This window comes from Thalassophryne amazonica, chromosome 17 (assembly GCF_902500255.1).
Source record: "Thalassophryne amazonica chromosome 17, fThaAma1.1, whole genome shotgun sequence".
Classification (NCBI taxonomy): Eukaryota; Metazoa; Chordata; class Actinopteri; order Batrachoidiformes; family Batrachoididae; genus Thalassophryne; species Thalassophryne amazonica.
The window spans coordinates 39,931,812-39,959,454 of record NC_047119.1 but is presented as its reverse complement, the minus strand read 5'-3'; the positions used below and the strand labels follow the sequence as shown (position 1 = coordinate 39,959,454).

The 27,643-nt window shown below is 41.3% G+C and overlaps 1 protein-coding gene across 1 annotated transcript in view; it reads left to right on the top strand.

The window, feature by feature from the left end:
- Positions 1 to 94: 94 nt before the first annotated feature.
- The window catches only part of LOC117529985 (ceramide glucosyltransferase-like), a 38,060-nt gene continuing 10,511 nt past the window's right edge, over positions 95 to 27,643 (top strand). The window contains 9 exon segments of the mRNA XM_034192907.1: positions 95 to 311; positions 13,358 to 13,461; positions 13,464 to 13,501; positions 23,176 to 23,278; positions 23,436 to 23,537; positions 23,607 to 23,719; positions 24,351 to 24,529; positions 24,611 to 24,697; positions 25,610 to 25,717. Coding sequence (XP_034048798.1) covers positions 208 to 311; positions 13,358 to 13,461; positions 13,464 to 13,501; positions 23,176 to 23,278; positions 23,436 to 23,537; positions 23,607 to 23,719; positions 24,351 to 24,529; positions 24,611 to 24,697; positions 25,610 to 25,717 — 938 coding nt within the window. The 5' untranslated portion in view covers positions 95 to 207.

The following is a 27,643-nucleotide window of genomic DNA, read 5'->3' as shown; positions in this document are numbered from 1 at the left end:
TGGATGCCGGCTGCCGTTAAACGACATAGAAGAAGCAGCAGCGTTGGGTTGTGTATGTTTACAGCATCAACCCCACCCCCTGCTCTGGTCCCGCCTACAGTCGGTCAGCTGACCGTCAGCGGAGTCTGCTGTCTGTCAAACGCTGAAAGCGATCGTTGGACCGAACTAGCGGTCCTGCTGAGGCTATCACAGAGTGGATACGCGCGGATGGTCATGGAGGTTCTGGACGTGTTGATGCAGGCTCTGGCCGTGTTCGGGTTCCTGCTCTTCTTCGTGCTCTGGCTCATGCACTTAATGTCAATCATCTACGTGTGAGTACAGCCGTGCTAGCTTCACGCAGCTAACTCTTAGCCGCACATCGTTATTAGTGATCACGTGATAATTAACCAATCAACCTAGCATTAAAATGAAGTCAAGTAAAACAATAGAAAACTGTGAAGTTTATAAGTGGCTTGTTTGAAGCTAAGTCGATGTTTAGCGGAGAGCAAGCAGTTGGGCGTTTTCCTGGTTTACCGTTAGCCTGCTAGCCACTGCCTTGTGCTTCCGGATATCCACTTAAAGTCAGAAACAGTGTTCTGACGAACCATCCTACTTTCTCGAAATGTCCTGGCTTGGGTGTTTAATTCATATTTTTGGGGACTGTGAGGTGGTTTTCTCATAACTTTTTGCTTTGGTGTGGACAGCAAAAGTTACCCACTGCATATTTCCTCAGTAATTGTGCATTAAGTGGACCTACCAACAGCTGCTAACATCATTAGCATACAATATTAAACAAGACAAGAGTTTCACTCAGCATGAATATTAGAACAAGGATGTCTTAGATTAATTGTTTGGGCATTTCACTGCACAAGTCATATTATTCCAGGTGTTTGCAACAAAATACTCGAAACAGACAGAAAAGTGATTGGCTCAGTTTCTGTCAGAGACTACGAGCAGAGGAATCAATGGACACTCCGGTTTCCTCACATAATCAAAAACCATGCTTCCTTAGGGTCTTCTCCTTACTCTGCCCCTGACCAAGGACGCATCTCTACATCTGGAGTTGGTCCAAGGGTGCTGGACTGTGGCAGCCCACTGCTCCATAGTGGTTGGATTGTGTCTAACTGTAATTAGGATGGGTTAACTACAGAGGACAGAAATCTGTGTGTGTGTGTGTGTGTGTGTGTGTGTGTGTGTGTGTGTGTGTGTGTGTGTGTGTGTGTGTGTGTGTGTGTGTTTTATATATATATATATATATATATATATATATATATATATATATATATATATATAATATATCAGTGACGAAAATAAGTATTTGAACACCCTGTGGTTTTGCAAGTTCTCCCACTTAGAAATCATGGAGGGGTCTGAAATTTTCATCTTAGGTGCATGTCCACTGTGAGAGACATAATAATCTGCAAATACACTCAACAAAAATATAAATGCAACACTTTTGGTTTCGCTCCCATTTTGTATGAGATGAACTCAAAGATCACAATGTATTATTTTTTAATAATTTATTTGTATGTTACTGCTGCAAATAAGTATTTGAACACCTACCAACCAGCAAGAATTCTGGCTCACACAGACCTGTTATTTTCTTTAAGAAGCCCTCTTATTCTGCACTCTTTACCTGTATTAATTGCACCTGTTTGAACTTGTTACCTGTATAAAAGACACCTGTTCACACACTCAATCAATCACACTCCAAACTGTCCACCATAGCCAAGACCAAAGAGCTGTCTTAGGACACCAGGGACAAAACTGTAGACCTGCACAAGGCTGGGATGGACTACAGGACAACAGGCAAGCAGCTTGGAAGAAGACAACAACTGTTATGACTATTTTGAGAAAGTGGAAGAAGCACAAAATGACTGTCAATCTCCCTTGGTCTGGGATTCCTTGCAAGATCTCACTTTGTGGGATAAGGATGATTCTGAGAAAGCTCAGAACTGCACAAGAGAACCTGGTCAATGACCTGAAAAGAGCTGGACCACAGTCACAAAGATTACATTAGTAACACATGATGCTGTCAAGGGTTAAAATCCTGCAGGGCAGCAAGGTCCCCCTGCTCAAGCCAGCACATGTCCAGGCCCATTTGAAGTTCACTAGTTACCATCTGGATGATCCAGAGGATCAATGTGAGAAGGTCATGTGGTCAGATGGGTGATTCTATGGTAATGGAATTACCCTGATGGGAAAAACCTGGCCATATTTTAGCTCCCCATTAAAATGTGCTCGGATTATAATTCCGTTACCATAGAATCTCCCAGATGAGACCAGAATAGTGCTTTTTGGAATCAACTCCACTTACCATGTTAGAGGATGAGAACAACCCCAACTTTACTTATATTTGTAATCTGTCTCTGTCAACTGGGGTTTTTCCAGATGAAATGAAAATTGCTAAGGTAGTCCCATTATATAAAAATGGAGACAAACATAATTTTTCTAATTACAGGCCAGTATCATTGCTTCCACAGTTTTCTAAAATTATGGAAAAAGTTTTTGTAACAAGATTGGATAAATTTATTGAGAAACATCATATTTTAAATAATGCTCAGTATGGATTCAGAACAAAACATTCGACAGCTATGGCAATTATGGAACTAATAGAGAAAATATCAACAACAATAGATAATAAGGATTATTTTGTAAATTTTTTATTGACCTGAAAAAGGCTTTTGATGTTATAGACCACTCAAGATTGCTCCACAAGTTACAACAATATGGAATAAGAGGTGTTGCACATCAGTGGGTAAAAAGCTACTTAGAAAATAGAAAACAGTTTGTTCAGATAAATAATACCAAATCAGAATTGTGTAACATTATTTATGGAGTACCACAAGGATCGGTACTTGGACCCAAACTGTTTATTTTGTATATCAATGATTTTGTGAATGTAAGAAAGAAAGAAAAGAAAATAATGTCATTACAAATAGATGGAATGGATATACAAAGGGTAAAAGAAATGAAATTTTTAGGAGTCATGATTGATGAAGATCTTACATGGAAGTCACACATAAATTACATAAAAGGAAAAATAGCGAAAGCCATTGCTGTTTTGCATAAAGTAAAATATTCATTAAGTAGTTATGGTTTATTAACATTGTACAATTCATTGATTGTCCCATATTTAACTTACTGTGTAGAAATCTGAGGATCAACATATACAACCTATATACAACCTTTATTTATTTTGCAGAAAAGAGCTTTAAAAGTGATTAGTAACAGTGGTTTTAGAGATTCATCTAATCCATTGTTTATTAAGTATAGGGTACTTAAATTTCATGATTTAGTTGATTTGAAAATATTACAAACGATGTACCAAGTTAATAAAAATACTTTACCAACAAACATTCAAAATATGTTTGAAAAAAGAGTAAGTAGTTATAAATTGAAAGGAATAGAAGTCTTTAAAAAACCAAGATTTAGAACCAAAGTAAAGGAAAGGAGTATTGCAGTAAAATGGTGTCAAATTATGGAACAATCTAATAACGAAATTAAAGAATTAAGGTCGCTTAAATTATTTAAAAAACATATTAAATTAGATGTATTAAGTAAGTATGAAACTATGAAGTAAGTCAGTGGGCTGCAAGAAAGGAAAAAAAAAAAAAAAAAGTAAACTGTTAATAATGTTTGGAGTGTCTTAAGTTTAAATGTAACCTGTCAGTGATGTAATCTATTAATTAATGGTCATAATTATGAAATGGGTCAGTGGTATGTGACAAGTTAAAGAAATGCAATCTGTTAAATAATGTTGACTATGATGCTGTATATTGAAAGATTGTATTGTTAAAAGGGGCAGAAATCATAAGACTTGTTCTTCTTTCTGCTCCTTTCATTCTGGTATTGTGGTGCTTTTGTTTTTTGCTTTTCTGTTTTTCTTTAAATGAATGAAATAAATATTAAAGAAAAAAAAAAAAAAACCATCCAACCATGAAGCATGGGGGTGGAAACATCATACTCTGAGGGTGCTCTTCTGCAAAGGGGACAGGACGACTGCACCGTATTGAAGGGAGGATGGATGGGGTCATGTATTGCGAGATTTTGGCAAACAACCTCCTTCCCTCAGTAAGAGCACTAAAGATGGGTCATGGCTGGGTCTTCCAGCATGACAATGACCCCCAAATACACAGCCAGGGCAACTAAGGAGGGGCTCTGTAAGAAGCATTTCAAGGTCCTGGAGTGGCCTGGCCAGTCTCCCAGACCTGAACTCAATAGAAAATCTTTTGAGGGAGCTGAAACTCCAAACCTGAAAGATTTGGAGAATATCTGTATAGAGGAGTGAACCAAAATCCCTGCTGCAGTGTGTGAAAACCTGGTGAAAAACTACAGGAGACGTTTGACCTCTGTAATTGTAAACAAAGGCTACTGTACCAAATATTAACATTGATTTTGCATTCGGGATTCGACGCACATTAGTGGAAATACCCTGGATCTGGTTCTCGCACATGGTATTGCTGTCACGAATATTGACATCATGCCTCTTACATCAGTGGTGTCTGGTCACTCGCTTATTAAGTTTACAGTTTCGCTGCCGTGTTTAGTGGAACAACAACCTTATATATCATTATGGCAATGCATCAACTCCTCAATTAAGACTGAACTCGAAGCTAGACTGCCTGATGTCTTAGCTTCACATTGACAATACCCAGGGAGTAGGCAGACTTGTGGATAGTTTAAACTCAGTGCTCAAAACTACACTCGACATGATTGCACCACCTGTGTTAAAACCGCGCTCCCCCAAATCACACTCACCTTGGTTTAATGATTATCTGCGTGACCTCAAGCATAAAGCAAGAGGTCTAGAACGGAAATGGCGTCATTCAAAATTATAAGTATTTCACCTTGTGTGGCGTGATGCTATCTTAGACTATAAGCATGCATTATTGGCTACAAAGCGGACTTACTACTCTGATTTGATCAACAAAAACAAGCATAACTTAAAGTTCTTGTTCGAAACGGTGGCAACACTTATGCATGGACAACCACCTGTTGTTCGCTCTCCTTTTACAGCACAAGATTTCCTGGATTACTTTGGGAAGAAAATAGAAGACATCAGGTTAAACATATCCCGGCATGCCTTAACCCAGCCGCTACACCCTGCTATTGAGGTGGGCGCCACTACTGAGGTATTACCTAGATTTACAGAATTTGATAGTATCTCACTAGGCATTAGGGCTGCAGCTATCAATTATTTTAGTAATCGAGTATTCTATCAATTATTCTGGCGAGTAATCGGATAAAAAGTACTTTTGCGTTTTTAAACATCATCAATAGTCCAGGGCTCTCCTTAAGCAATGGCACAATGTCACTGCGCCAAAGTGTTAGCATTTTGCTGAAATGGCGATGGGATGTGGCTTTCTGTTTTGTTTTCTCCAACTTGTAAAATGTAACCATTTTTAAGTTTTTTTTTTTTTTTTTTTTTTTTGTTAAGGTTGATGGACTGGGTCCCTGTGTGATATTTTTATATATATACGAGGTCTATTAGAAAAGTATCCGACCTTATTATTTTTTCAAAAACCATATGGATTTGAATCACGTGTGATTACATCAGACATGCTTGAACCCTCGTGGGCATGCGAGAGTTTTTTCACGCCTGTCGGTTACGTCATTCGCCTGTGGGCAGTCTTTGAGTGAGGAGTCGTCCACCCGCTTGTCGATTTTTTTCATTGTTTAGGAATGGCTCAGAGACTGTTGCTTTGTTTGATAAAATTTTTTTCAAAACTGTAAGGCACAACAGAGTGGACACCATTCAATAAATTCAGCTGGTTTTCGGTAAAAATTTTAACGGCTGATGAGAGATTTTGGTCTGGTAGTGTCGCTTTAAGGACGGCCTACGGCGCCAGACGGCGATCTGGCGCTTCGAGGCGGCAGCGTCTCGCCGTTTTCAAGTTGAAAACTTCCACATTTCAGGCTCTGTTGACGCAGTAAGTCGTCAGAGAACAGAGAACTTTCAGAAGAAGTCGGCATGAGGAAGTTTATTCGGACATTCCATTGTTAACGGTCATTTTGTAATGAAAGAACGTGCGGGCAGAGTCGCATGTCGGGCTGGACCCGATCGCGGGGGGTCGTGGCAGGAAAACACCTCCGTTGGAAATCTTAACGGGCAAGTTGGAACATGCCCAAGCTGTTAAACAATTTCTCAGTTACTCACTTGTTGAAAGCCATTAAAAGCCGCCTGAATTCTACAAATGGTTTTCAACACGGAGGTGTTTTTCCTGTCGCGGCGCACACAGATTTGCCGAGTCGTCACGGAAATGACTCCGCGAATTTGCGCGTACGTCTTTCATTAAAAAAATGTCCTTAAACAGTGGAATGTCCGCATAAATTCCTCATGCCGGCCTCTTCTGAATCTTCTCTGTTCTCCCACGATGTCCTGGGTGAATTAAGCCTTAAATTAGGATGTTATCAGCTCGAAACAGGCCGACGACGGCGCCTGGAAGCGCTGCAGGACGTCCCGCTCCGTGGGAAGTCCTTTCACCGACAGAAACACCCCATAATCTCTCATCAGCCGTTAAACTTTTCACAGAAAACCAGCTTAATTTCTCGAATAGTGTCCACTCGGATATTCCTCACAGGTCCAGAAAAAATTTTGATAAAGCAACACGCGCCGTCTCGAGCAGCGTGTGAAACAAAGGAATTCAGCCGAGAGGGCGGGACCACATCTCACTCAAGGCCTGCCCACAGGGAAATGACGTCACCAACGCGTGAAAAAACTCACGCATGCGCACGAGGGTTCAAGCATGATTGGTGTAATCGCATGTCATTCAAATCCATATAGTTAAAAAAAAAATAAAAGGGTCGGTTTATTATCTAAGAGACCTCGTATATATATATATATATTTTTTTTTTCCCCCTCTTTCTCTGCAATTCAGCAGATGCATTTCAGCCGGAGGTTGAACATGCAGCCTCGCAGTCAGTTTTTTTATTATTTTATTTAAGTCACCGTGTTTGTGAAGTGTTGTGTGTTGTCCTAAAAAGCAAAAAATTAAAAAGTCAAACAGTGTGAGTCTGAGGAAACCAGAAGAAAGAGTGGACTTCTGCTGTTTGTCAATGTAGCCGGGGCCAGAGCTGTGACTCGCCCGGTCTGTCAGCCCCTCAACACCGTGCAGAGGGCAGCCGGCCACCGTCCCTCCCCACGTAGAGCAGACCGTGTTTTTTTTTTTAATGAGACAAATACACTGCTCGCTTTAAATGCACAGTAAGTCCTATTTCAGATGATCGGCGTGGACCATCTATCTCTTAAAGGCTTTATTTTAACTCTGTCACGCTGGAAAGTGGTAGCTATCATTGCTAATTTCATTAGCTGTTATGCTCCAGTCTTATTCTGTTTTTTTTTTCCTGTGGACTTTGCAGCGCCACACACAGGCCTGGCATATGTACTACAACGTTAAACGAAGCTTCGAGGCACAGAATTTGCCTCGAACATTTTTTGTAATCGAATTATTCGAGTTACTCGACTAATCGTTTCAGCCCTACTAGGCATGCTGACAAAACTCGTAATATCAACAAAAAGCACAACTTGTTTATTTGATCCTATACCAACAAAATTGTTTAAGGACCTGTGGCCCACTCTTGGGCCGACTGTGCTGGAAATTATTAATCTTTCTTTAATTTCTGGATCTGTTCCTAAATGTTTAAAATCTGAAGTGATTAAACCAGTACTTAAGAAACCTAATCTTGACCCTAGTGTATTGACAAACTATCGGCTGATATCAAATCTATCATTTTTCTCTAAAATTCTGGAAAAAAGTGGTGTCACAGTAGCTCGTAGACTAGCTTACTGAGAATAATCTCTTTGAGCCACTGCAGTCTGCTTTTAGAAAATATCATTCCACAGAGACGGCTCTCACTAAAGTGGTGAATGATCTTCTGCTTACAATGGATTCGGACACCGCTATGGTTCTGTTGCTGTTAGATCTCAGTGCTGCATTTGATACAGTGGATCATCATATTCTACTTGATAGGCTGGAAAATCATTTTGGGATTACTGGGAGTGCCCTTGCATGGCTGATGTCATACTTGACCAGTCATTCTCATTGTGTTTTGTACAGTAACACTACCTCTAACCTTAGTGACATGAAATTTGGGGTTCCACAGGGGTCTGTCTTAGGCCCCCTGCTTTTCTCCCTTTATATAGCACCCCTTGGGCACATATTGCAGCGTTTTGGGATTACCTTTCACTGCTATGCAGATGGTACTCAGTTATACGAGGTCTCTTGGATAATAAACCGACCCTTTTTTTTTTTTTAACTATATGGATTTGAATGACATGCGATTACACCAATCATGCTTGAACCCTCGTGCGCATGCGTTAGTTTTTTCACGCGTGTCGGTGACGTCATTTCCCTGTGGGCAGGCCTTGAGTGAGATGTGGTCCCGCCCTCTCGGCTGAATTCCTTTGTTTCACACGCTGCTCGAGACGGCGTGCGTTGCTTTATCAAAATTTTTCTGGACCTGTGAGGAATATCCGAGTGGACACTATTCGAGAAATTAAGCTGGTTTTCTGTGAAAAGTTTAACAGCTGATGAGAGATTATGGGGTGTTTCTGTCGGTGTAAGGACTTCCCACGGAGCGGGACGTCCTGCAGCGCTTCCAGGCACTGTCGTCGGCCTGTTTCGAGCTGAAACATCCTAATTTAAGGCTTAATTCACCCAGGACATCGTGAGAGAACAGAGAAGATTCAGAAGAGGCCGGCATGAGGAATTTATGCGGACATTCCACTGTTTAAGGACATTTTTTTAATGAAAGACGTACGCGCAAATTTGCCGAGTCGTTTCCGTGACGACTCGGCAAATCTGTGTGCGCCGCGACAGGAAAAACACCTCCGTGTTGAAAACCATTTGTAGAATTCAGGCGGCTTTTAATGGCTTTCAACAAGTGAGTAACTGAGAAATTGTTTAACAGCTTGGGCATGTTCCAACTTGCCCGTTAAGATTTCCAACGGAGGTGTTTTTCCTGCCGCGACCCCCCGCGGTCGGGTCCAGCCCGACATGCGACTCTGCCCGCACGTTCTTTCATTACAAAATGACCGTTAACAATGGAATGTCCAAATAAACTCCTCATGCCGACTTCTTCTGAAAGTTCTCTGTTCTCTGACGACTTACTGCGTCAACAGAGCCTGAAATGTGGAAGTTTTCAACTTGAAATGGTGAGATGCTGCCGCCTCGAAGCGCAGATCGCCGTCAGGCGCCGTGGACCGTCCTTAAAGCGACACTACCAGACCAAAATCTCTCATCAGCCGTTAAAATTTTTACCGAAAACCAGCTGAATTTATTGAATGGTGTCCACTCAGTTGTGCCTTACAGTTTTGAAAAAATTTTATCAAACAAAGCAACAGTCTCTGAGCCATTCCTAAACAATGGAAAAAAATCGACGAGCGGGTGGACGACTCCTCACTCAAAGACTGCCCACAGGCGAATGACGTAACCGACAGGCGTGAAAAAACTCTTGCATGCCCACGAGGGTTCAAGCATGTCTGATGTAATCACACGTGATTCAAATCCATATGGTTTTTGAAAAAAATAATAAGGTCAGATACTTTTCTAATAGACCTCGTACATGCCGAAAACTGCTGGTAATCTCGTTCACATAAAATCCTTAGGAGATTGCCTTGCAGCAGTGAGAAGTTGGATGTCTAGAAACTTCCTACTTTTAAACTCTGATAAGACTGAAATGGGCATCAATTTGACCAGTTAACGCTCAGCCTTGGCTCATGTGTCATACATCACACTGACAAAGTAAGGAATCTTGGGGTAATTTTTGATTCTTCATTGTCCTTGGGCCTCCACATTAGAAATATTACTAGGACTGCTTTCTTCCACCTGCGAAATATAGTGAAGATTCGTCCCATCCTGTGTATGGCTGATGCTGAGACCCTGATCCATGCATTTATCTCTTCTAGATTGGACTACTGCAATGTTCTATTTTCTGGTTTACCACAGTCTAGCATTAGGGGTCTCCAATTGGTTCAGAATGCTGCAGCCAGATTTTTGACATGAAGCAGAAAGTTCAACCACATTACACCCATTTTGGCATCCCTTCACTGGCTTCCTGTCCCAGTGAGATAAGATTTTAAGGTTCTGCTACTAACCTATAAAATTATTCATGGACTGGCACCTCCCTACCTAGCTGACCTAATTAAACCTTACGTACCGGCTTTACGTTCTCGGGGTGCAGGACTACTTTGTGTCCCTAAGGTGAATAAGACGTCTGCGGGTCACAGAGCTTTCTCTTATCATGCCCCTGTTCTGTGGAATGATCTCCCTGCGTCAATAAAATAGTCAGATTCTGTGGAGATTTTCAAGTCCAGACTTAAGTTGCACTTATTTTCCCCTTTCATATTGCTAGCATACTGGTACAGTTTTGTTTTCCACTTTTTACTCTTTTAATTCATTTATTAGTAATTGGAGCAGGCTACGGCCTCAACTTTACCTAAATTCTGGGTCTTTTAGTGAAGTTTAGGGCTAGTGGCCGGCGATCACCTTAGTACTTCTCTGTTTTTCTTGTTGTTTAATGCTGGCAAATTATACAGTATTTCTTGTCTGATGCCTGATTCTGTTTTTTCTCTGTTTAAGGTGCAGCTCCATCCAGAGATGGGAGTTGTATTTGTGTTGGCAATCCTCCTGTCCTGTGCGCCAATAGCATTTCTTGTATATTTGTCTGTGAATTGTTCTGTAATTTATGTTTGTAGCATGGCCCAAGCAGAGGGTCACCCCTTGGAGTCTGGTCTGCTTGAGGTTTCTTTCTCAAATCATCAGAGGGAGTTTTTCCTTACCACTGTTGCTCTGGGGGTTGGTAAGGTTAGACCTTACCTGTGTGAAGCGCTTTGAGGCAACTCTGTTGTGATTTGGCGCTATACAGTATAAATGAAAATAAATTAAATTGATTGAAATTGAATTTTCACAGGTGTTCAAATACTTATTTGCAGCAATAACATATAAATAAATAAATGATTAAAAAAATCATACATTGTGATTTCCAGATTTTTTTTTTTTTTATTTTTTTTTTTAAGATTATGTCTCACAGTGGACATGCATCTAAGATCAAAATTTCAGACCCCTCCATGATTTCTAAGTGGGAAAACTTGCAAAACCGCAGGGGTTTCAAATAGTTATTTTCCTCAGTGTGTGTGTGTATATGTGTATATATATACACACACACACGTGTACAATGACAATAAAGGCCCTTCTTCTGTCTGTAGAAACCAAAACCATTTTTGTACCAGACTATTAAAAATGTTTATTTCTGCTCTAAATTTGGATGCTTTAAAATGGGCTTCTAAGGAATGTGCTCTGTTTTGGAGCCGGCCTCAAGCAGCCAGTCAACGAACTGCACTTCCTGGTTGGGGTCAAAATGCGAGCTTGAGTGTTGCCGCTTGGTTGGTACTTGACAAGTTGAGTTTACTGAGTTTACTTTGTGTGGATCCTTCACTATCTGTGGTCTGTTTCAGGTCGACTTCAGTTCCTTGGAGCACTTCACCTTGTTCATTCTTCATTAGAACTTCTACCACGACTCACAAGATGGTTCTGTTTATTAGGGCTGCCACAAACAAATTATTTTGATAACCAGCTAGTCACTGATTAGTTGACTAATCATATCATGCGTAAATTATGGCTTATCACACCAGCATGCAGCTGTTATTTGTCTTTGAATGTTGCTATTGTTTATTTTACTGTGTGTTATTGTTGGCAATATTGTTTTAATACATTCATGCCAGGAAAGCAAATTGAAATTGAGAGAAAGAGAGTGAGGGAGAGACTGACGTTCTCAAAGGATGTCATATTTCTTTTCCATCATTGTGGTGAAGTGAGATCGATATCATGTCAGTCATCAACATGTTCAAGATTGCTTCAGTCAGGATATTTGCTTGCCGACGTGCGCATGTTGTTGGCTTGGTAACAGTCGTCCAGTGAAGAGGGACATATTTTTAGCACTGTAACATAGTGTTATCACGTTTCCTATTCAAACATGATGTTGTTATAACATTACAGCAAACACATAACATATGTGTGATAAGGCTAATGAAACCATCATCATTGATGTTGACATTTACAATTTACATGTCAATATAAGTAATGAGCTCACTATAGACATTAATGTTAATGGATAACTTGCCAATTAGCTTACAGAGACACCTGTCCCTCTTTGTCAGCATCAGCCACAATGTGTTTCCTTTTCAGATGCTCCTGCATCGCCATTTTACTGCCGTGGAAGGCAAATTCTGCCTTGCAGATTTTCCTTTGCACATTTTTCTCTTTAATTTGGTTGAAATGTTCCCAAACTTTTGAGCTTCTTTGCAGACACGCTTTATTGTTTTGGCATAACTTTTTCAGTGACATCATGGCTGTCCCGGATTATCACAACTGTGCATGTGCGTCAAGGACAGAAAGGCAGGTACAGCAGCAGCTTTGAGAGGAAAAACAAAGCTTAAAAAATAAACGGTGACACCAATCATTAAATTAGTCACAGATGATTTTGATAGTCGACGTAATTGTGACTAATTGTGGCAGCCCTACTGTTTATACAGCACTGATTCAGAACATGTTGTCTCAAGGCACTACACACAAGCAAGGTGGAGATGGCGGGGTCACCCACCCAGGACCTGGGGATGACCTGCCATGTGTTTTCCATGTAACCAGCTGATTAGTTGCATCTGGTGTTTTCTAGCTGTTGACTGGCTGAGCACGCCTGACTTGGTTAAATAGCAGTGGACGAAGGAGGTGACTTCCAGGAGCCGGGTTTGGTGACCCCTAGTTACATGTCTCCAGACAAAGCACAGTGGTGCTTTAAAGCAAGTCCAATCCAGGCCCAGATGTCCATTAATGCTTATTTCCAGACGCCATAGTGCAAAGAACAGCCTCAAGCCTGTGATTGGCTGATACATCTCAGACGCTGTAAACTGTGGTGTTCTATTGATTTTTGGTGGACTGTTTTTACAGTTCGGGCTGTGATGTCCTCTTCCCAATGTTTTTGTCACGTACTATGTCAAAGTATTAGATTACGAGGTGCTCAAAAAGAAGAAAAAAAAAAAAACTTTACATTTTGTGTAAACTGTCTTCTTATTTTTCATGGTGGTCATTCTGTCATGATTATTGATTGATTTGTCCTATTTGTATATGGAGTTATGTAAATCTCCTGGTCTGTTATTTTAATAGAACACACAGGACACAGCCTTTGCCCTGATGGTGTCAGTGATGATGACCAGGCATCTGTAATCTGATTCACCAACAGTTGGCCTCTTGTGAATTAATTATTCAGCTCTCTGCAGACTGTTCCTCTGCATGTTCACTTGTCTTTATCTATATATATATATAATTTACAGAAGACTAGCCTGCTTGATCTCTGACCTCTCTCCCACTGTTCCTCTCAGGCGTCTTCATCTTCACAAGAAAAGGTCGGAGGTCAAAGAGCCCTTTGCACAGCTGGCAGGAGTTTCTCTGCTGAAGCCACTGAAGGGCGTTGACACAAACCTGATCACCACCTAGAGACGTTTTTTACCCTGGATTACCCCAAGGTGACGCTCACACACTCTAGTTTGCTCAGAGCACCATGCAAACATTCCACCATAATGAACAGACATTTAACAGTTCCTCATAATCCAAAAAAATACAAAAAACCTGGCGGGGACATCAGGGGTCACAAACATCTTCAGTGTGAGGTCATATAGCTTTGCTGTTCTTGCACAAGAAATATGGATGTGCTTCTACAGTAGTGTTCACAATAATAGTAGTGCTATGTAACTAAAAAGATTAATCCAGGTTTTGAGTATATTTCTTATTGTTACATGGTAAACAAGGTCCCATTAGATTCGGTAGATTCTCACAAATCCAACAAGACCAAGCATTCATGATATGCACACTCTTAAGGCTATGAAATTGGGCTATTAGTAAAAAAAAAAAAAAGTAGAAAAGGGGGTGTTCACAATAATAGTAGTGTGGCATTCAGTCAGTGAGTTCGTCAATTTTGTGGAACAAACGGGTGAATCAGGTGTCCCCTATTTAAGGATGAAGCCAGCACTTGTTGAACATGCTTTTCTCTTTGAAAGCCTGACGAAAATGGGACGTTCAAGACATTGTTTAGAAGAACAGCGTAGTTTGATTAAAATGTTGATTGGAGAGGGGAAAACTTATACGCAGGTGCAAAAAATTATAGGCTGTTCATCTACAATGATCTCCAATGCTTTAAAATGGACCAAAAAAAACAGAGACGCGTGGAAGAAAACAGAAAACAACCATCAAAATGGATAGAAGAATAACCAGAATGGCAAAGGCTCACCTATTGATCAGCTCCAGGATGATCAAAGACAGTCTGGAGTTACCTGTAAGTGCTGTGACAGTTAGAAGACGCCTGTGTGAAGCTAATTTATTTGCAAGAATCCCCCGCAAAGTCCCTCTGTTAAATAAAAGACGTGCAGAAGAGGTTACAATTTGTCAAAGAACACATCAACTGGCCTAAAGAGAAATGGAGGGATATTTTGTGGACTGATGAGAGTAAAATTGTTCTTTTTGGGTCCAAGGGCTGCAGACAGTTTGTGAGATGACCCCCAAACTCTGAATTCAAGCCACAGTTCACAGTGAAGACAGTGAAGCATGGTGGTGCAAGCATCATGATATGGGCATGTTTCTCCTACTATGGTGTTGGGCCTATATATCGCATACCAGGTATCATGGATCAGTTTGGATATGTCAAAATACTTGAAGAGGTCATGTTGCCTTATGCTGAAGAGGACATTCCCTTGAAATGGGTGTTTCAACAAGACAGTGACCCCAAGCACACTAGTAAACAAGCAAAATCTTGGTTCCAAACCAACAAAATTAATGCCTCGCAGATGTGAAGAAATCATGATAAACTGTGGTTATACAACTACACTCAACAAAAATATAAACGCAACACTTTTGGTTTTGCTCCCATTTTGTATGAGATGAACTCAAAGATCTAAAACTTTTTCCACATACACAATATCACCATTTTCCTCAAATATTGTTCACAAACCAGTCTAAATCTGTGATAGTGAGCACTTCTCCTTTACTGAGATAATCCATCCCACCTCACAGGTGTGCCATATCAAGATGCTGATTAGACACCATGATTAGTGCACAGGTGTGCCTTAGACTGCCCACAATAAAAGGCCACTCTGAAAGGTGCAGTTTTATCACATAGCACAATGCCACAGATGTCGCAAGATTTGAGGGAGTGTGCAATTGGCATGCTGACAGCAGGAATGTCAACCAGAGCTGTTGCTCGTATATTGAATGTTCATTTCTCTACCATAAGCCGTCTCCAAAGGCGTTTCAGAGAATTTGGCAGTACATCCAACCAGCCTCACAACCGCAGACCACGTGTAACCACACCAGCCCAGGACCTCCACATCCAGCATGTTCACCTCCAAGATCGTCTGAGACCAGCCACTCGGACAGCTGCTGAAACAATCGGTTTGCATAACCAAAGAATTTCTGCACAAACTGTCAGAAACCATCTCAGGGAAGCTCATCTGCATGCTCGTCGTCCTCATTGGGGTCTCGACCTGACTCCAGTTCGTCGTCGTAACCGACTTGAGTGGGCAAATGCTCACATTCGCTGGCGTTTGGCACGTTGGAGAGGTGTTCCCTTCATGGATGAATCCCGGTTCACACTGTCCAGGGCAGATGGCAGACAGCGTGTGTGGCGTCGTGTGGGTGAGCGGTTTTCTAATGTCAATGTTGTGGATCGAGTGGCCCATGGTGGCGGTGGGGTTATGGTATGGGCAGACGTCTGTTATGGACGAAGAACACAGGTGCATTTTATTGATGGCATTTTGAATGCACAGAGATACCGTGACAGGATCCTGATCCTGAGGCCCATTGCCCACGGAGTCAGAAGTGTCTGACTCCGTGGTATAACTCACAAACTCGTAGCTTAAAGCAGATAACCCGTAAGTTGGAGAGGAAATGGCGTCTCACTAATTTAGAAGATCTTCACTTAGCCTGGAAAAAGAGTCTGTTGCTCTATAAAAAAGCCCTCCGTAAAGCTAGGACATCTTTCTACTCATCACTAATTGAAGAAAATAAGAACAACCCCAGGTTTCTTTTCAGCACTGTAGCCAGGCTGACAAAGTGTCAGAGCTCTATTGAGCTGAGTATTCCATTAACTTTAACTAGTAATGACTTCATGACTTCTTTGCTAACAAAATTTAACTATTAGAGAAAAAATTACTCATAACCATCCCAAAGACGTATCGTTATCTTGGCTGCTTTCAGTGATGCCGGTATTTGGTTAGACTCTTTCTCTCCGATTGTTCTGTCTGAGTTATTTTCATTAGTTACTTCATCCAAACCATCAACATGTTTATTAGACCCCATTCCTACCAGGCTGCTCAAGGAAGCCCTACCATTATTTAATGCTTCGATCTTAAATATGATCAATCTGTCTTTGTTAGTTGGCTATGTACCACAGGCTTTTAAGGTGGCAGTAATTAAACCATTACTTAAAAAAGCCATCACTTGACCCAGCTATCTTAGCTATTATAGGCCAATCTCCAACCTTCCTTTTCTCTCAAAAATTCTTGAAAGGGTAGTTGTAAAACAGCTAACTGATCATCTGCAGAGGAATGGTCTATTTGAAGAGTTTCAGTCAGGTTTTAGAATTCATCATAGTACAGAAACAGCATTAGTGAAGGTTACAAATGATCTTCTTATGGCCTTGGACAGTGGACTCATCTCTGTGCTTGTTCTGTTAGACCTCAGTGCTGCTTTTGATACTGTTGACCATAAAATTTTATTACAGAGATTAGAGCATGCCATAGGTATTAAAGGCACTGCGCTGCGGTGGTTTGAATCATATTTGTCTAATAGATTACAATTTGTTCATGTAAATGGGGAATCTTCTTCACAGACTAAAGTTAATTATGGAGTTCCACAAGGTTCTGTGCTAGGACCAATTTTATTCACTTTATATATGCTTCCCTTAGGCAGTATTATTAGACGGTATTGCTTAAATTTTCATTGTTACGCAGATGATACCCAGCTTTATCTATCCATGAAGCCAGAGGACACACACCAATTAGCTAAACTGCAGGATTGTCTTACAGACATGAAGACATGGATGACCTCTAATTTCCTGCTTTTAAACTCAGATAAAACTGAAGTTATTGTACTTGGCCCCACAAATCTTAGAAACATGGTGTCTAACCAGATCCTTACTCTGGATGGCATTACCCTGACCTCTAGTAATACTGTGAGAAATCTTGGAGTCATTTTTGATCAGGATATGTCATTCAAAGCGCATATTAAACAAATATGTAGGACTGCTTTTTTGCATTTACGCAATATCTCTAAAATCAGAAAGGTCTCAGAGTGATGCTGAAAAACTAATTCATGCATTTATTTCCTCTAGGCTGGACTATTGTAATTCATTATTATCAGGTTGTCCTAAAAGTTCCCTAAAAAGCCTTCAGTTAATTCAAAATGCTGCAGCTAGAGTACTGACGGGGACTAGAAGGAGAGAGCATATCTCACCTATATTGGCCTCTCTTCATTGGCTTCCTGTTAATTCTAGAATAGAATTTAAAATTCTTCTTCTTACTTATAAGGTTTGAATAATCAGGTCCCATCTTATCTTAGGGACCTCGTAGTACCATATCACCCCAATAGAGCGCTTCGCTCTCAGACTGCAGGCTTACTTGTAGTTCCTAGGGTTTGTAAGAGTAGAATGGGAGGCAGAGCCTTCAGCTTTCAGGCTCCTCTCCTGTGGAACCAGCTCCCAATTCAGATCAGGGAGACAGACACCCTCTCTACTTTTAAGATTAGGCTTAAAACTTTCCTTTTTGCTAAAGCTTATAGTTAGGGCTGGATCAGGTGACCCTGAACCATCCCTTGGTTATGCTGCTATAGACGTAGACTGCTGGGGGGGTTCCCATGATGCACTGTTTCTTTCTCTTTTTGCTCTGTATGCACCACTCTGCATTTAATCATTAGTGATCGATCTCTGCTCCCCTCCACAGCATGTCTTTTTCCTGGTTCTCTCCCTCAGCCCCAACCAGTCCCAGCAGAAGACTGCCCCTCCCTGAGCCTGGTTTTGCTGGAGGTTTCTTCCTGTTAAAAGGGAGTTTTTCCTTCCCACTGTAGCCAAGTGCTTGCTCACAGGGGGTCGTTTTGACCGTTGGGGTTTTACATAATTATTGTATGGCCTTGCCTTACAATATAAAGCGCCTTGGGGCAACTGTTTGTTGTGATTTGGCGCTATATAAAAAAAAATTGATTGATTGATTGTTGTGCCATACATCCAATAATGCACGGCCCCATGTTGCAAGGATCTGTACACAATTCTTGGAAGCTGAAAATGTCCCAGTTCTTGCATGGCCGGCATACTCACCAGACATGTCACCTATTGAGCATGTTTGGGATGCTCTGGACCGGCGTATACGACAGCGTGTACCAGTTCCTGCCAATATCCAGCAACTTCGCACAGCCATTCAGAGTGTCCTTTTATTGTGGACAGTCTAAGGCACACCTGTGCACTAATCAGCATCTTGGTATGGCACACCTGTGAGGTGGGATGGATTATCTCAGCAAAGGAGAAGTGCTCACTATCACAGATTTAGACTGGTTTGTGAACAATATTTGAGGGAAATGGTGATATTGTGTATGTGGAAAAAGTTTTAGATCTTTGAGTTCATCTCATACAAAATGGGAGCAAAACCAAAAGTGTTGCGTTTATATTTTTGTTGAGTGTAAATACAAGTTTAGTGATTCACAGGATTGCTAAAAAAGCAGGTTGAACATAATAGTTTTGAGTTTGTAGCATCAATAGCAAATGCTACTATTATTGTGAACACCCCCTTTTCTACTTTTTTTTTTTTTTTTTTTTTTTTTTACTAATAGCCCAATTTCATAGCCTTAAGAGTGTGCATATCATGAATGCTTGGTCTTGTTGGATTTGTGAGAATCTACTGGTACCTTGATTCCCATGTAACAATAAGAAATATACTCAAAACCTGGATTAATCTTTTAGGTCACATAGCACTACTATTATTCTGAACACTACTGTACATTGACTGATGGGGGCGCTGAGCTGCATGTTTGTTTAAAACACAAGTTACATTAGTGTGTGCATGGAGTGCAGAGCCAGCGCTGTGTAATAGTTTGTCCCAGTGCTTCCATATTCTGTCTCCAATGAATGGGGGAAAAAAAAGGTTTTTCAGGGAGTATTGTCTAAACAACACAAACATGTTTCTCCAGGATCATGCCTTCACACAATGAGCGAAAATGCATTTCCTCCGTTGTTTGTTGGACTTTGTAGCATTGGTATGTTCCAATCTATTGACCTTTGTGCGTCCAGTGTCTGTAGGAGCGTTGTGAGGAAAAATGTCAATTTAGCACACAGACTAAAGGGCTGTGATGCGACGACACTGTCAGGTGGGAGTGTAGAACCTTCAAGTACCTATGTTGTTACTTCTGACGTTATTGAGGATGAGCTAATATCAGGATAACTTACTGAAAAAAAATGATACTCATATTGAACAGGTGTCTTATTTTGGGACTGAGGCAGAGTGGTTCGTCTTTCTCACATGATCTGTGACGCAGTGGATGCTCCGTGTGCGTGTTATTAAATATTCATAGACTGTATATATACTGGACAAAGCCTGCGTGACATCACCTTTTGTTTTTCTATACAGACTCAGAACAGGCGAAATGACCCCCTTATCTGGGCGTCTCCATGTTGAGAGCCCTGCCCACACCAATTCATGATGAACATCAACAATGCATAAAAGGGGCAGAATGTGGGTAGCTGTGTGTGTGACGAAAAAAGTGTGAACACACCCCTCTCTGAGTCCGAAACACCAGCTAACAGGCTAAGCTGGGTTCAGATGTTTATCAAATCATATTTTTGGGGACTGCGCAGTGTTTTTTTCTGTGGACAGCAAAATTTATGAGCCCTGTATTTCCTCAGTAATCGTACATTAAGTGGACCTACTGACAGCTGCTAAAGTGTTAACACCGTTAGCATACAACATTAAATAAGATGAGAGTTTCACCTAGCATCAGTATTGCAGAACAGATGTCTTAGATGATGTTTCAGCACAACAACACAGATTATACCAGGTGTCATAAAACACGCCAAACAAAGCAACAACACATTGGGCCTCATGTATCAAAGTTGCGCACTTGTGGCGTAAATTTACGGTGTGAATTTGAAGTACACCAAAGTTGCCGTGACATGTATCAAGCAGTGCGCACCTGTCCATTTCCAGCGTACGCCTGACGTGACCTTGATAAATGCGGCGGGTGAAAACGATCGTAATTATAATAAACACGCCCATAAATATTCAGACTCTGCTTCAGACACACCCTCATTTTACGACATGGAAGCCAGGAAGACGGCAAAGAAAAAGAACTCCACCAATCACGATGCGTGCCAATAGAGCGTCAAAAGCGGCCGTCGTATTAATTGTTTTGTAGTATAATCAAAAAGTTTCTGTGTAGGCTCTCAGTTGTCCAGGTGGTTTCCATAGTAGAGAAGCTTGAATCTTCGACTGGACTGGGTTGCTTGACGTGAGGACGTTTTCCTTCAAATCACAGAAGCTTCCTCAGCTAAAATTCTTGCTCTGGTAGTCTGACTTCTGTCTTGACTCTTGTAGAGAAGAATAAACCAGAAGCCAACAAAAGCTGGAGTTTTTAACCTAACCAGATCCCTCCTACCGAGAGGCCGACTGCTTTAGGCTAGTGACTAAACAATAGCTCTAATTAGCACCTATTGTGCACTCTCCTAATGATGGGATGGAAGCCTCCTCTGATGGCTCCCTTGACGACTCTCCTGATGATGTGAATGACTCATTACCATACACAGACAGACAGACAAACAGAGCAATGTAGTGTATTATATCAGATGTCAGGAAAACTGTAACGAACACTACATAGGTGAGACTAAGCAACCTTTAAACAAGAGGCTATACCAGCACTGCAGAGAGGTCGCCAGTGGACCTCAGTCTGCAGTTCATCTCCACCTGAAAGACACTAACCACACGTTTGAGGACAAGGAAGTTAAAATCTTAGCCAGAGAGAAGAAATGGTTTGAGAGAGGTGTCAAGGAAGCATTCTTTGTAAAACAGTTGAAACCCAGCCTTAACCGGGGGGCAGATCTCAGACACGCTTTGTCCCGTTTACAATGGGGTACTCAGGTCAAAGCAGTTTCAGTCTTTTGTTCATGGTAATGAGTCATTCACGTCATCAGGAGAGTCGTCAAGGGAGCCATCAGGGGAGGCTTCCATCCCATCATTAGGAGAGTGCACAATAGGTGCTAATTAGAGCTATTGTTTAGTCACTAGCCTATACCAGTCGGCCTCTCGGTAGGAGGGGTCTGGTTAGGTTAAAAACTCCAGCTTTTGTTGGCTTCTGGTTTATTCTTCTCTACAAGAGTCAAGACAGAAGTCAGACTACCAGAGCAAGAATTTTAGCTGAGGAAGCTTCTGTGATTTGAAGCGAAGCGTCCTCACATCAAGCAACCCAGTCCAGTTGAAGATTCAAGCTTCTCTACTATAATCAAAAAGTGTTACAGTGGTCCCTCGTTTATCGCGGGAGTTACGTTCTAAAAAATAGCCCGTAATACGCGAAACTGCGACATAGTCAGCGTTATTTTTTACAATTATTATAGACGTTTCAAAGCTGTGAAACCACTTTATACACTTTCTCAATTAGGCATGAACATTTTCTCACTTTTCTCTCGTGTGTAAACACTCTCAAAGTTCAGACCTTAGTAGAAAAATAAGACCAAACTGTTTTCAGGCCCAAACTTTTGTTTGAGAAATAAAAATAGAACGTTTCCTATAAATAATTATGATGGCTTTTAGAACTAACGAATGTAATTTTAACAATCAACGTACGAGGTTGGACACAAGAAATTATTAATAGTGACTGACCAGTATTTCACAGATCGCGCCTCTGCGTCCTGGCGCCGCGCCTTTTTCCACTCACACCTCGCTGCAGGTGTCTGTTTCCGAGTGACAAACAGTTATGAGTAGTTGTTGGCGCTCTTTTTTCTTGAGATTCTTATAAACAGACACGCAGAACACTGTAAAAAAAAAAAAAAAAAAAAAGCATGCAAAATTGGACAAAAAACTCAGTGAAACGGCGAGGCCGCGAAAGGTGAACCGCGTTATAGTGAGGGACCACTGTATTCTCTTTTCACATGTCAATAATTCTTGACATGTGGATATTTGCTCGCTCAATTAATAAGACACACCTAATTTTTCAGATTTCTTTATTCTTAAGATGTATTTCTTTATTTATTTTATTGTGACAAATGAATGGAGACGACAAAACCTGATTGCAGCACGGGCGAAGGGAATGATAACACTACAGTTGTAATTATCAATTTCATTGTCTAAAACGATCACACCACATAAAGTTAAGCTCAGCGCTGCTTTGGCTCCAGGCTCTGGAGAAAAAGGCGCGCAGCGCTTTCTTTGCGTTCAGCACTGTGGCCACAGATTGTGCTTGATAGACCAGCAATCCCGCAAAAGCGGGATTTGTATTGATTATTATGTAGTATAATCAGGAAAGTGTTATTTATGTAACATATGCATTGATTTATATAATGGCACTGTTTATCATGTTGATCAGTTTCATTTTTATGTGGATTCCAGCGCTGGTTCATTTTGCTGTATAATTTACACCACCTCTTGACCTGGTGTATATTTTCATCACAGCGTACGCCAACAACCACACTGATAAATGCCAGGTAGCGCAGCTGTTTTGGCGTACACCCCATATACGCTCAAATATCGCCATACGCACGTTGATACATGAGGCCCAATGAGTGGACTGAGTTATGGTCGGAAGCTACAAGAGGTGTTGCCGTGCTGGATTCAGCAGCTGTCACTCAAAGCAACCACACGCACAGATACCAAACTTTATGGCTTAAAATGTCTTTAAAAAAAGAAATTAAACACCCTAGTACAGTTGTCATGGAGGAGGAAACTATAGAGACAAAAACCACGCTGTAAGTATGTTTATTTCTGCTTTGAAGTTGGATATTTTCAAACAGAGTCCTATGGGAATGTGCTCTCTTTTGGAGCCAGCCTTAAGAACTACATGAAATATGATTGCTGCATTAGGGCTAAAATACAGGCTCGAGTGTTGCCACTGTGAAATGTCCTGTGTTACCGAACCTTCAGCTGACTGCATCATTTTAATGTTGCTTTGTCTGTTGCAGTATGAGGTCCTGCTTTGTGTCCAGGAACAAGATGATCCGGCTGTCGATGTTTGTAAGAAGCTGCTCGGCAAATACCCCAACGTAGACGCTCGATTGTTCATCGGTGAGAAGAAATGATTGTTTGCTGTTTTACAAATTACATTCTCATTTTATTCACGAGAATAAATTTATCGACTGTTGGCTAGCGGCTAATGCTGTCGCCTGCTTCTTAATACATCATAAGAGGCTAATATTAGCATCTGTGTGTTTCTGGTTCTCAGGGGGGAAGAAAGTTGGAATCAACCCCAAGATCAACAACCTGATGCCTGGCTACGAGGGAGCCAAGTACAACCTGATCTGGATCTGTGACAGTGGCATTAGAGGTGAGTGCCATTCCCGCTCATCCTGGTTGTGTCTGCTACCAGTGCTAAGTTGCTATATGTGTAACGCAGTGAAACCCGACACCCTGTTGGATCTGACAAATCAGATGACAGAGAAGGTGGGATTGGTTCATGGTTTGCCATATGTTGCTGACCGCCCAGGCTTCGCTGCTACGTTGGAGCAGGTAAGGCTAAAGCCATCGTTTGTACACGCTAGCTCTGAGAATCATGTTCATAAGAGTTTTCATATTCTACATTATAATCAAAACCCTGTGTGGTTATCTGCCCACATGAAGCTGTGACTGGAGAAGCAGCAGAAACGTTGATTCAGTTACTGACTCACCTTTTAATGCTTATTGTTATTTGTTTTTGTTTTTTTTTAGAGCAAAGGGTGTTTTTGTTCAATTTGTTTTGTGAGTCGAACACGGCTCTTCCTCACATAGTTTTATTCGTCCTACACGTTTCAGTGGGTTACTGACCGCAGGTTGCTGGGTTCAGTTCCCCATAATACAGGAAAATCACTAAGGTCCATTGAGCAAGGTGCTTAATCACCACTTTGGTGTGTGTGTGTGTGTGTGCGCGCGCTCTCCACTTTGGGCCTCTACTTTAATTGGAAGACTCTTGTAGAAATTGAACCCACTCATATGTTATCTGTATAATTTTAAAAAACATGTATTTATTTTGAAAACATTGTCTCTCCCCCCACCACACACTGATGCTTAAAATATTTGCACGGGTTTGATTTGTGGGTTATTGGCGCTCGCTGCTGCTCATCTCTGACATTCATGACACCTGAACGGTGCCGATGGGTTTCAGGTGTATTTTGGGACGTCCCACCCTCGTTCCTACATCTCTGCTAACGTGACGGGGATAAAGTGTGTGACGGGAATGTCGTGTCTGATGAGGAAGGATGTGTTGGATCAGGCCGGCGGGTTGGTCACCTTTGCTCAGTATATCGCAGAGGATTACTTCATGGCTAAAGCCATCGCCGACAGGTTAGCACACCACTGGGGCATCAGCATTAGCACCTGCTAATATCTTGTTTTAATTTCTCTTTCTTTTCGTCTGTGGCTCAGAGGTTGGAAGTTCTCCATGGCAACACAGGTGGCACTACAGAATTCTGGATCATATTCTATTGGGCAGTTCCAGTCTCGCATGATCAGGTGACCTCACAGATTCTTAGTTTATTCCTTGTTCTCTTTGATTTTCTTAATAACCTGATTAAGTGGCAGTGATTAATTTGGACTGATGTGCTTCAGATGTTTTTAAATGTATTTCACATCTTGAGTTAATTAATTCTGGGATCAATTTTATTTTTTATAAAGATAATAATAATAAAAATCCTCAGTTAATCAGATTTTCTTGAATCTGAATGACTACATGAATTTGAACTGGTTGAAATGACCCAGTCCGAATGGCTGACTCAGCAGTGCTGACCCGTTAAACCTGATCCTCCAATCATCTTCAAAGCATCAAATCTCAGTGAGACAAAAGAAGTGGCAATCACTTACATTGTGGGGGAGCATCAGCTACCACATTTAGTCCATGTGGCCCGTTTCTCTGTGCATGATCCAGCACACAGTTGGAGTGTTGAGGACCCTAGGAGCTGAATAAGGCCAAGGACAGTCCCACATTTCACCTGGCTTTGACAGATAGATGGTTATGTTGAGAGATGTGGGAATGGACCAGTTATCCGCCTGGGTGGTTGCCATCCCGTACCCAAAAGCAGTGGTGTTATGGTGTTGTTTATGTGGCAAGCACAGCACCAGTTCATGCTCCAAGACCTGACTTGTGTCCCACTGGAATGACTTTGTTCCTGATGTCCTCAGAACGTTCTAAAGTTTTAAAAACATTATTTCAAACAGAGACTAAAATATCTTAAGATGCTCTTAATGCTGTTTGCATTTTTCCAGAGATGTGTAAAAAAATGTTTGGACTTGTTAGATTGAGTTGTCAAATGTTGGCACTTTAAAGACTTAACGGTCAGGGTGTGTTAACGGCAGTGGTGTGTGAGTGTTGCTGGCAGTTTTTATATTTTAAAAACTGCTGATATGTACATTTGTGTTGTTTTGAAGGTGGACGAAGCTGAGGATCAACATGCTTCCTGGGACTGTCCTGGAACCTGTCTCTGAGTGCTTCTTGGCCAGCCTCATCATTGGCTGGGCTGCTCATCATGTGTTCAGGTACACAGTCAATCAGACTTTTATCCATTCCACTGTGATGTAACAGTGTTTCATGTTGTAGACATAGTTTCCTGCATTTTCTGTGAAGATGGATTTTAAAGTTTGTCCACCAGGGGGCAGAATAGTGCTGAATGTTTTTGATTAAACTGATCTCAAGTTTTGTTTTTGACTGAAACTTCTTAAACCTGAAAGACACAAATGGGTGTGAGTGACATTTTGTGGAGTGGCAAAACAAGTGAAGATCAGCTGATGAAGTTTTGGGATGGATCCAGATTAAGGGGGCAGATCTTTAACACAACTTAAAAGTAATATGAACTGTAACTGGTTGTGCTGTCAGTAACTACCTTTAAAGAGGCACTATGCAACTCTGATCTGTTGTCACTGTTTTGTCAGGCTTTTTGTTGTTGTTGTTGTATTCTTCTCTATGGAGCTCCCCCTACAACTTGGGAGTACAGGTCACTCACTGCTGACTTCCCCTGCTCTCTATGTGCATTTGTTTTCAACAGAGCTGGTGAATGCGATCCGTGGAGCAACAGTCCACAGAAATACACAGTGAACAAATAGTGTGGTATGGTATGTCAATGAAACAGTTCCCGTAGGAGTTTTGTGCTAAAATAGATTTTCTTGCTGTTTTGGATTCAGTAGGGACCAGACTGTAAAAGAATGATGGGGTTTAAATTTTCATACTGCTGCCGCCTTCTTCAAGGAGGGAAAATTTGAAATAGTCAAATTGTGTTCTAATGTACACTAACGTGTTTGTCTCCTTATAAGGATTGGAAAAGTATATATTTGCCTAGGTTCTAACCTTTAAAGTGGTATAGCCCCATAATTGTTCAAGGTGATCCTGGGGTAAAATTTACCCGATGCTCAGATTTTGTTGAAACTGGTGACAAGTTGGTCGTATTGAAAAATGGTGCATCCAAAAATGCTTTTTGTTTTTGTGTATGCCATTTGGTTGGATAATTAAATGGCAAAATGTATCAAGGGTCTTCATGGTCTATGGGGTCACTGAGACTTTCCCTGGATATTGCAAAGGGTGGTATCACCAAATCAATGCATGTTTTTGCTTCAAAATGATGAGGAATCATTTGAAGCCACTTACAACAACATTTTAGCATTTACCCTAGGATGACCTTGAACCTTTAAAGCCCTATACCTGTGTAACTATTGGTCAGAACCTAGACAAACCTTATTTTAATCCTCTCAAGACGGGTTTATTTGTGTATATTTCATGTAATTTAACTTGATTTTCAGTTTACCACTGTACTGACGTGTGCCCCCTTTCAGAAGAGAAGCAGGGACTGGAAACCTGAGCCCTGTCATTTTATGACAGTCTTGGCCCTATTGAAACACAAACAGCAACAAAATCAATTTTAGCATGAAAATCCTATGGGAGTACACACCATATCACACTAAGAGAGTTTATCTCAATATATCTACAAGTGTAGCAGTAAGAAGGCAGGTCTGCTTCTTTATGTTTCAACTTTATTATTCCAAGAAAACCCTACTGAGGTTGTTGACCCGTGTGTGACCCCTTGCTCTGTCACACGCTCTTTTCCCTCTTCCTCTGACAGCATTATTATTATTTTTTAAAGCCTCTGTTGGATTTGTTCTCATAGCTGTGATCTTGCCAGCGTCTTGACAGGGGGACGTGTACGAGGTCTGTTAGAAAAGTATCGGACCTTTTTATTTTTTTCAAAAACCTGATGGATTTGAATTACGTGTGCTTGCATGAGCCAACCTTGAACCTTCGTGCGCATGCGTGAACTTTTTCACGCCTGTCGATTGCATCATTTCCTGGTAAGCAGCCTTTGTGTGGGACATGTGAAGTGCGCTCGGTGGATTTTCATTGCAAGGAAAAAGACGGAACGACTGGAGCAGCGCCGCATCAAATTTTGCCAGAAACTGGGCGGCAGCCAGGTAGAA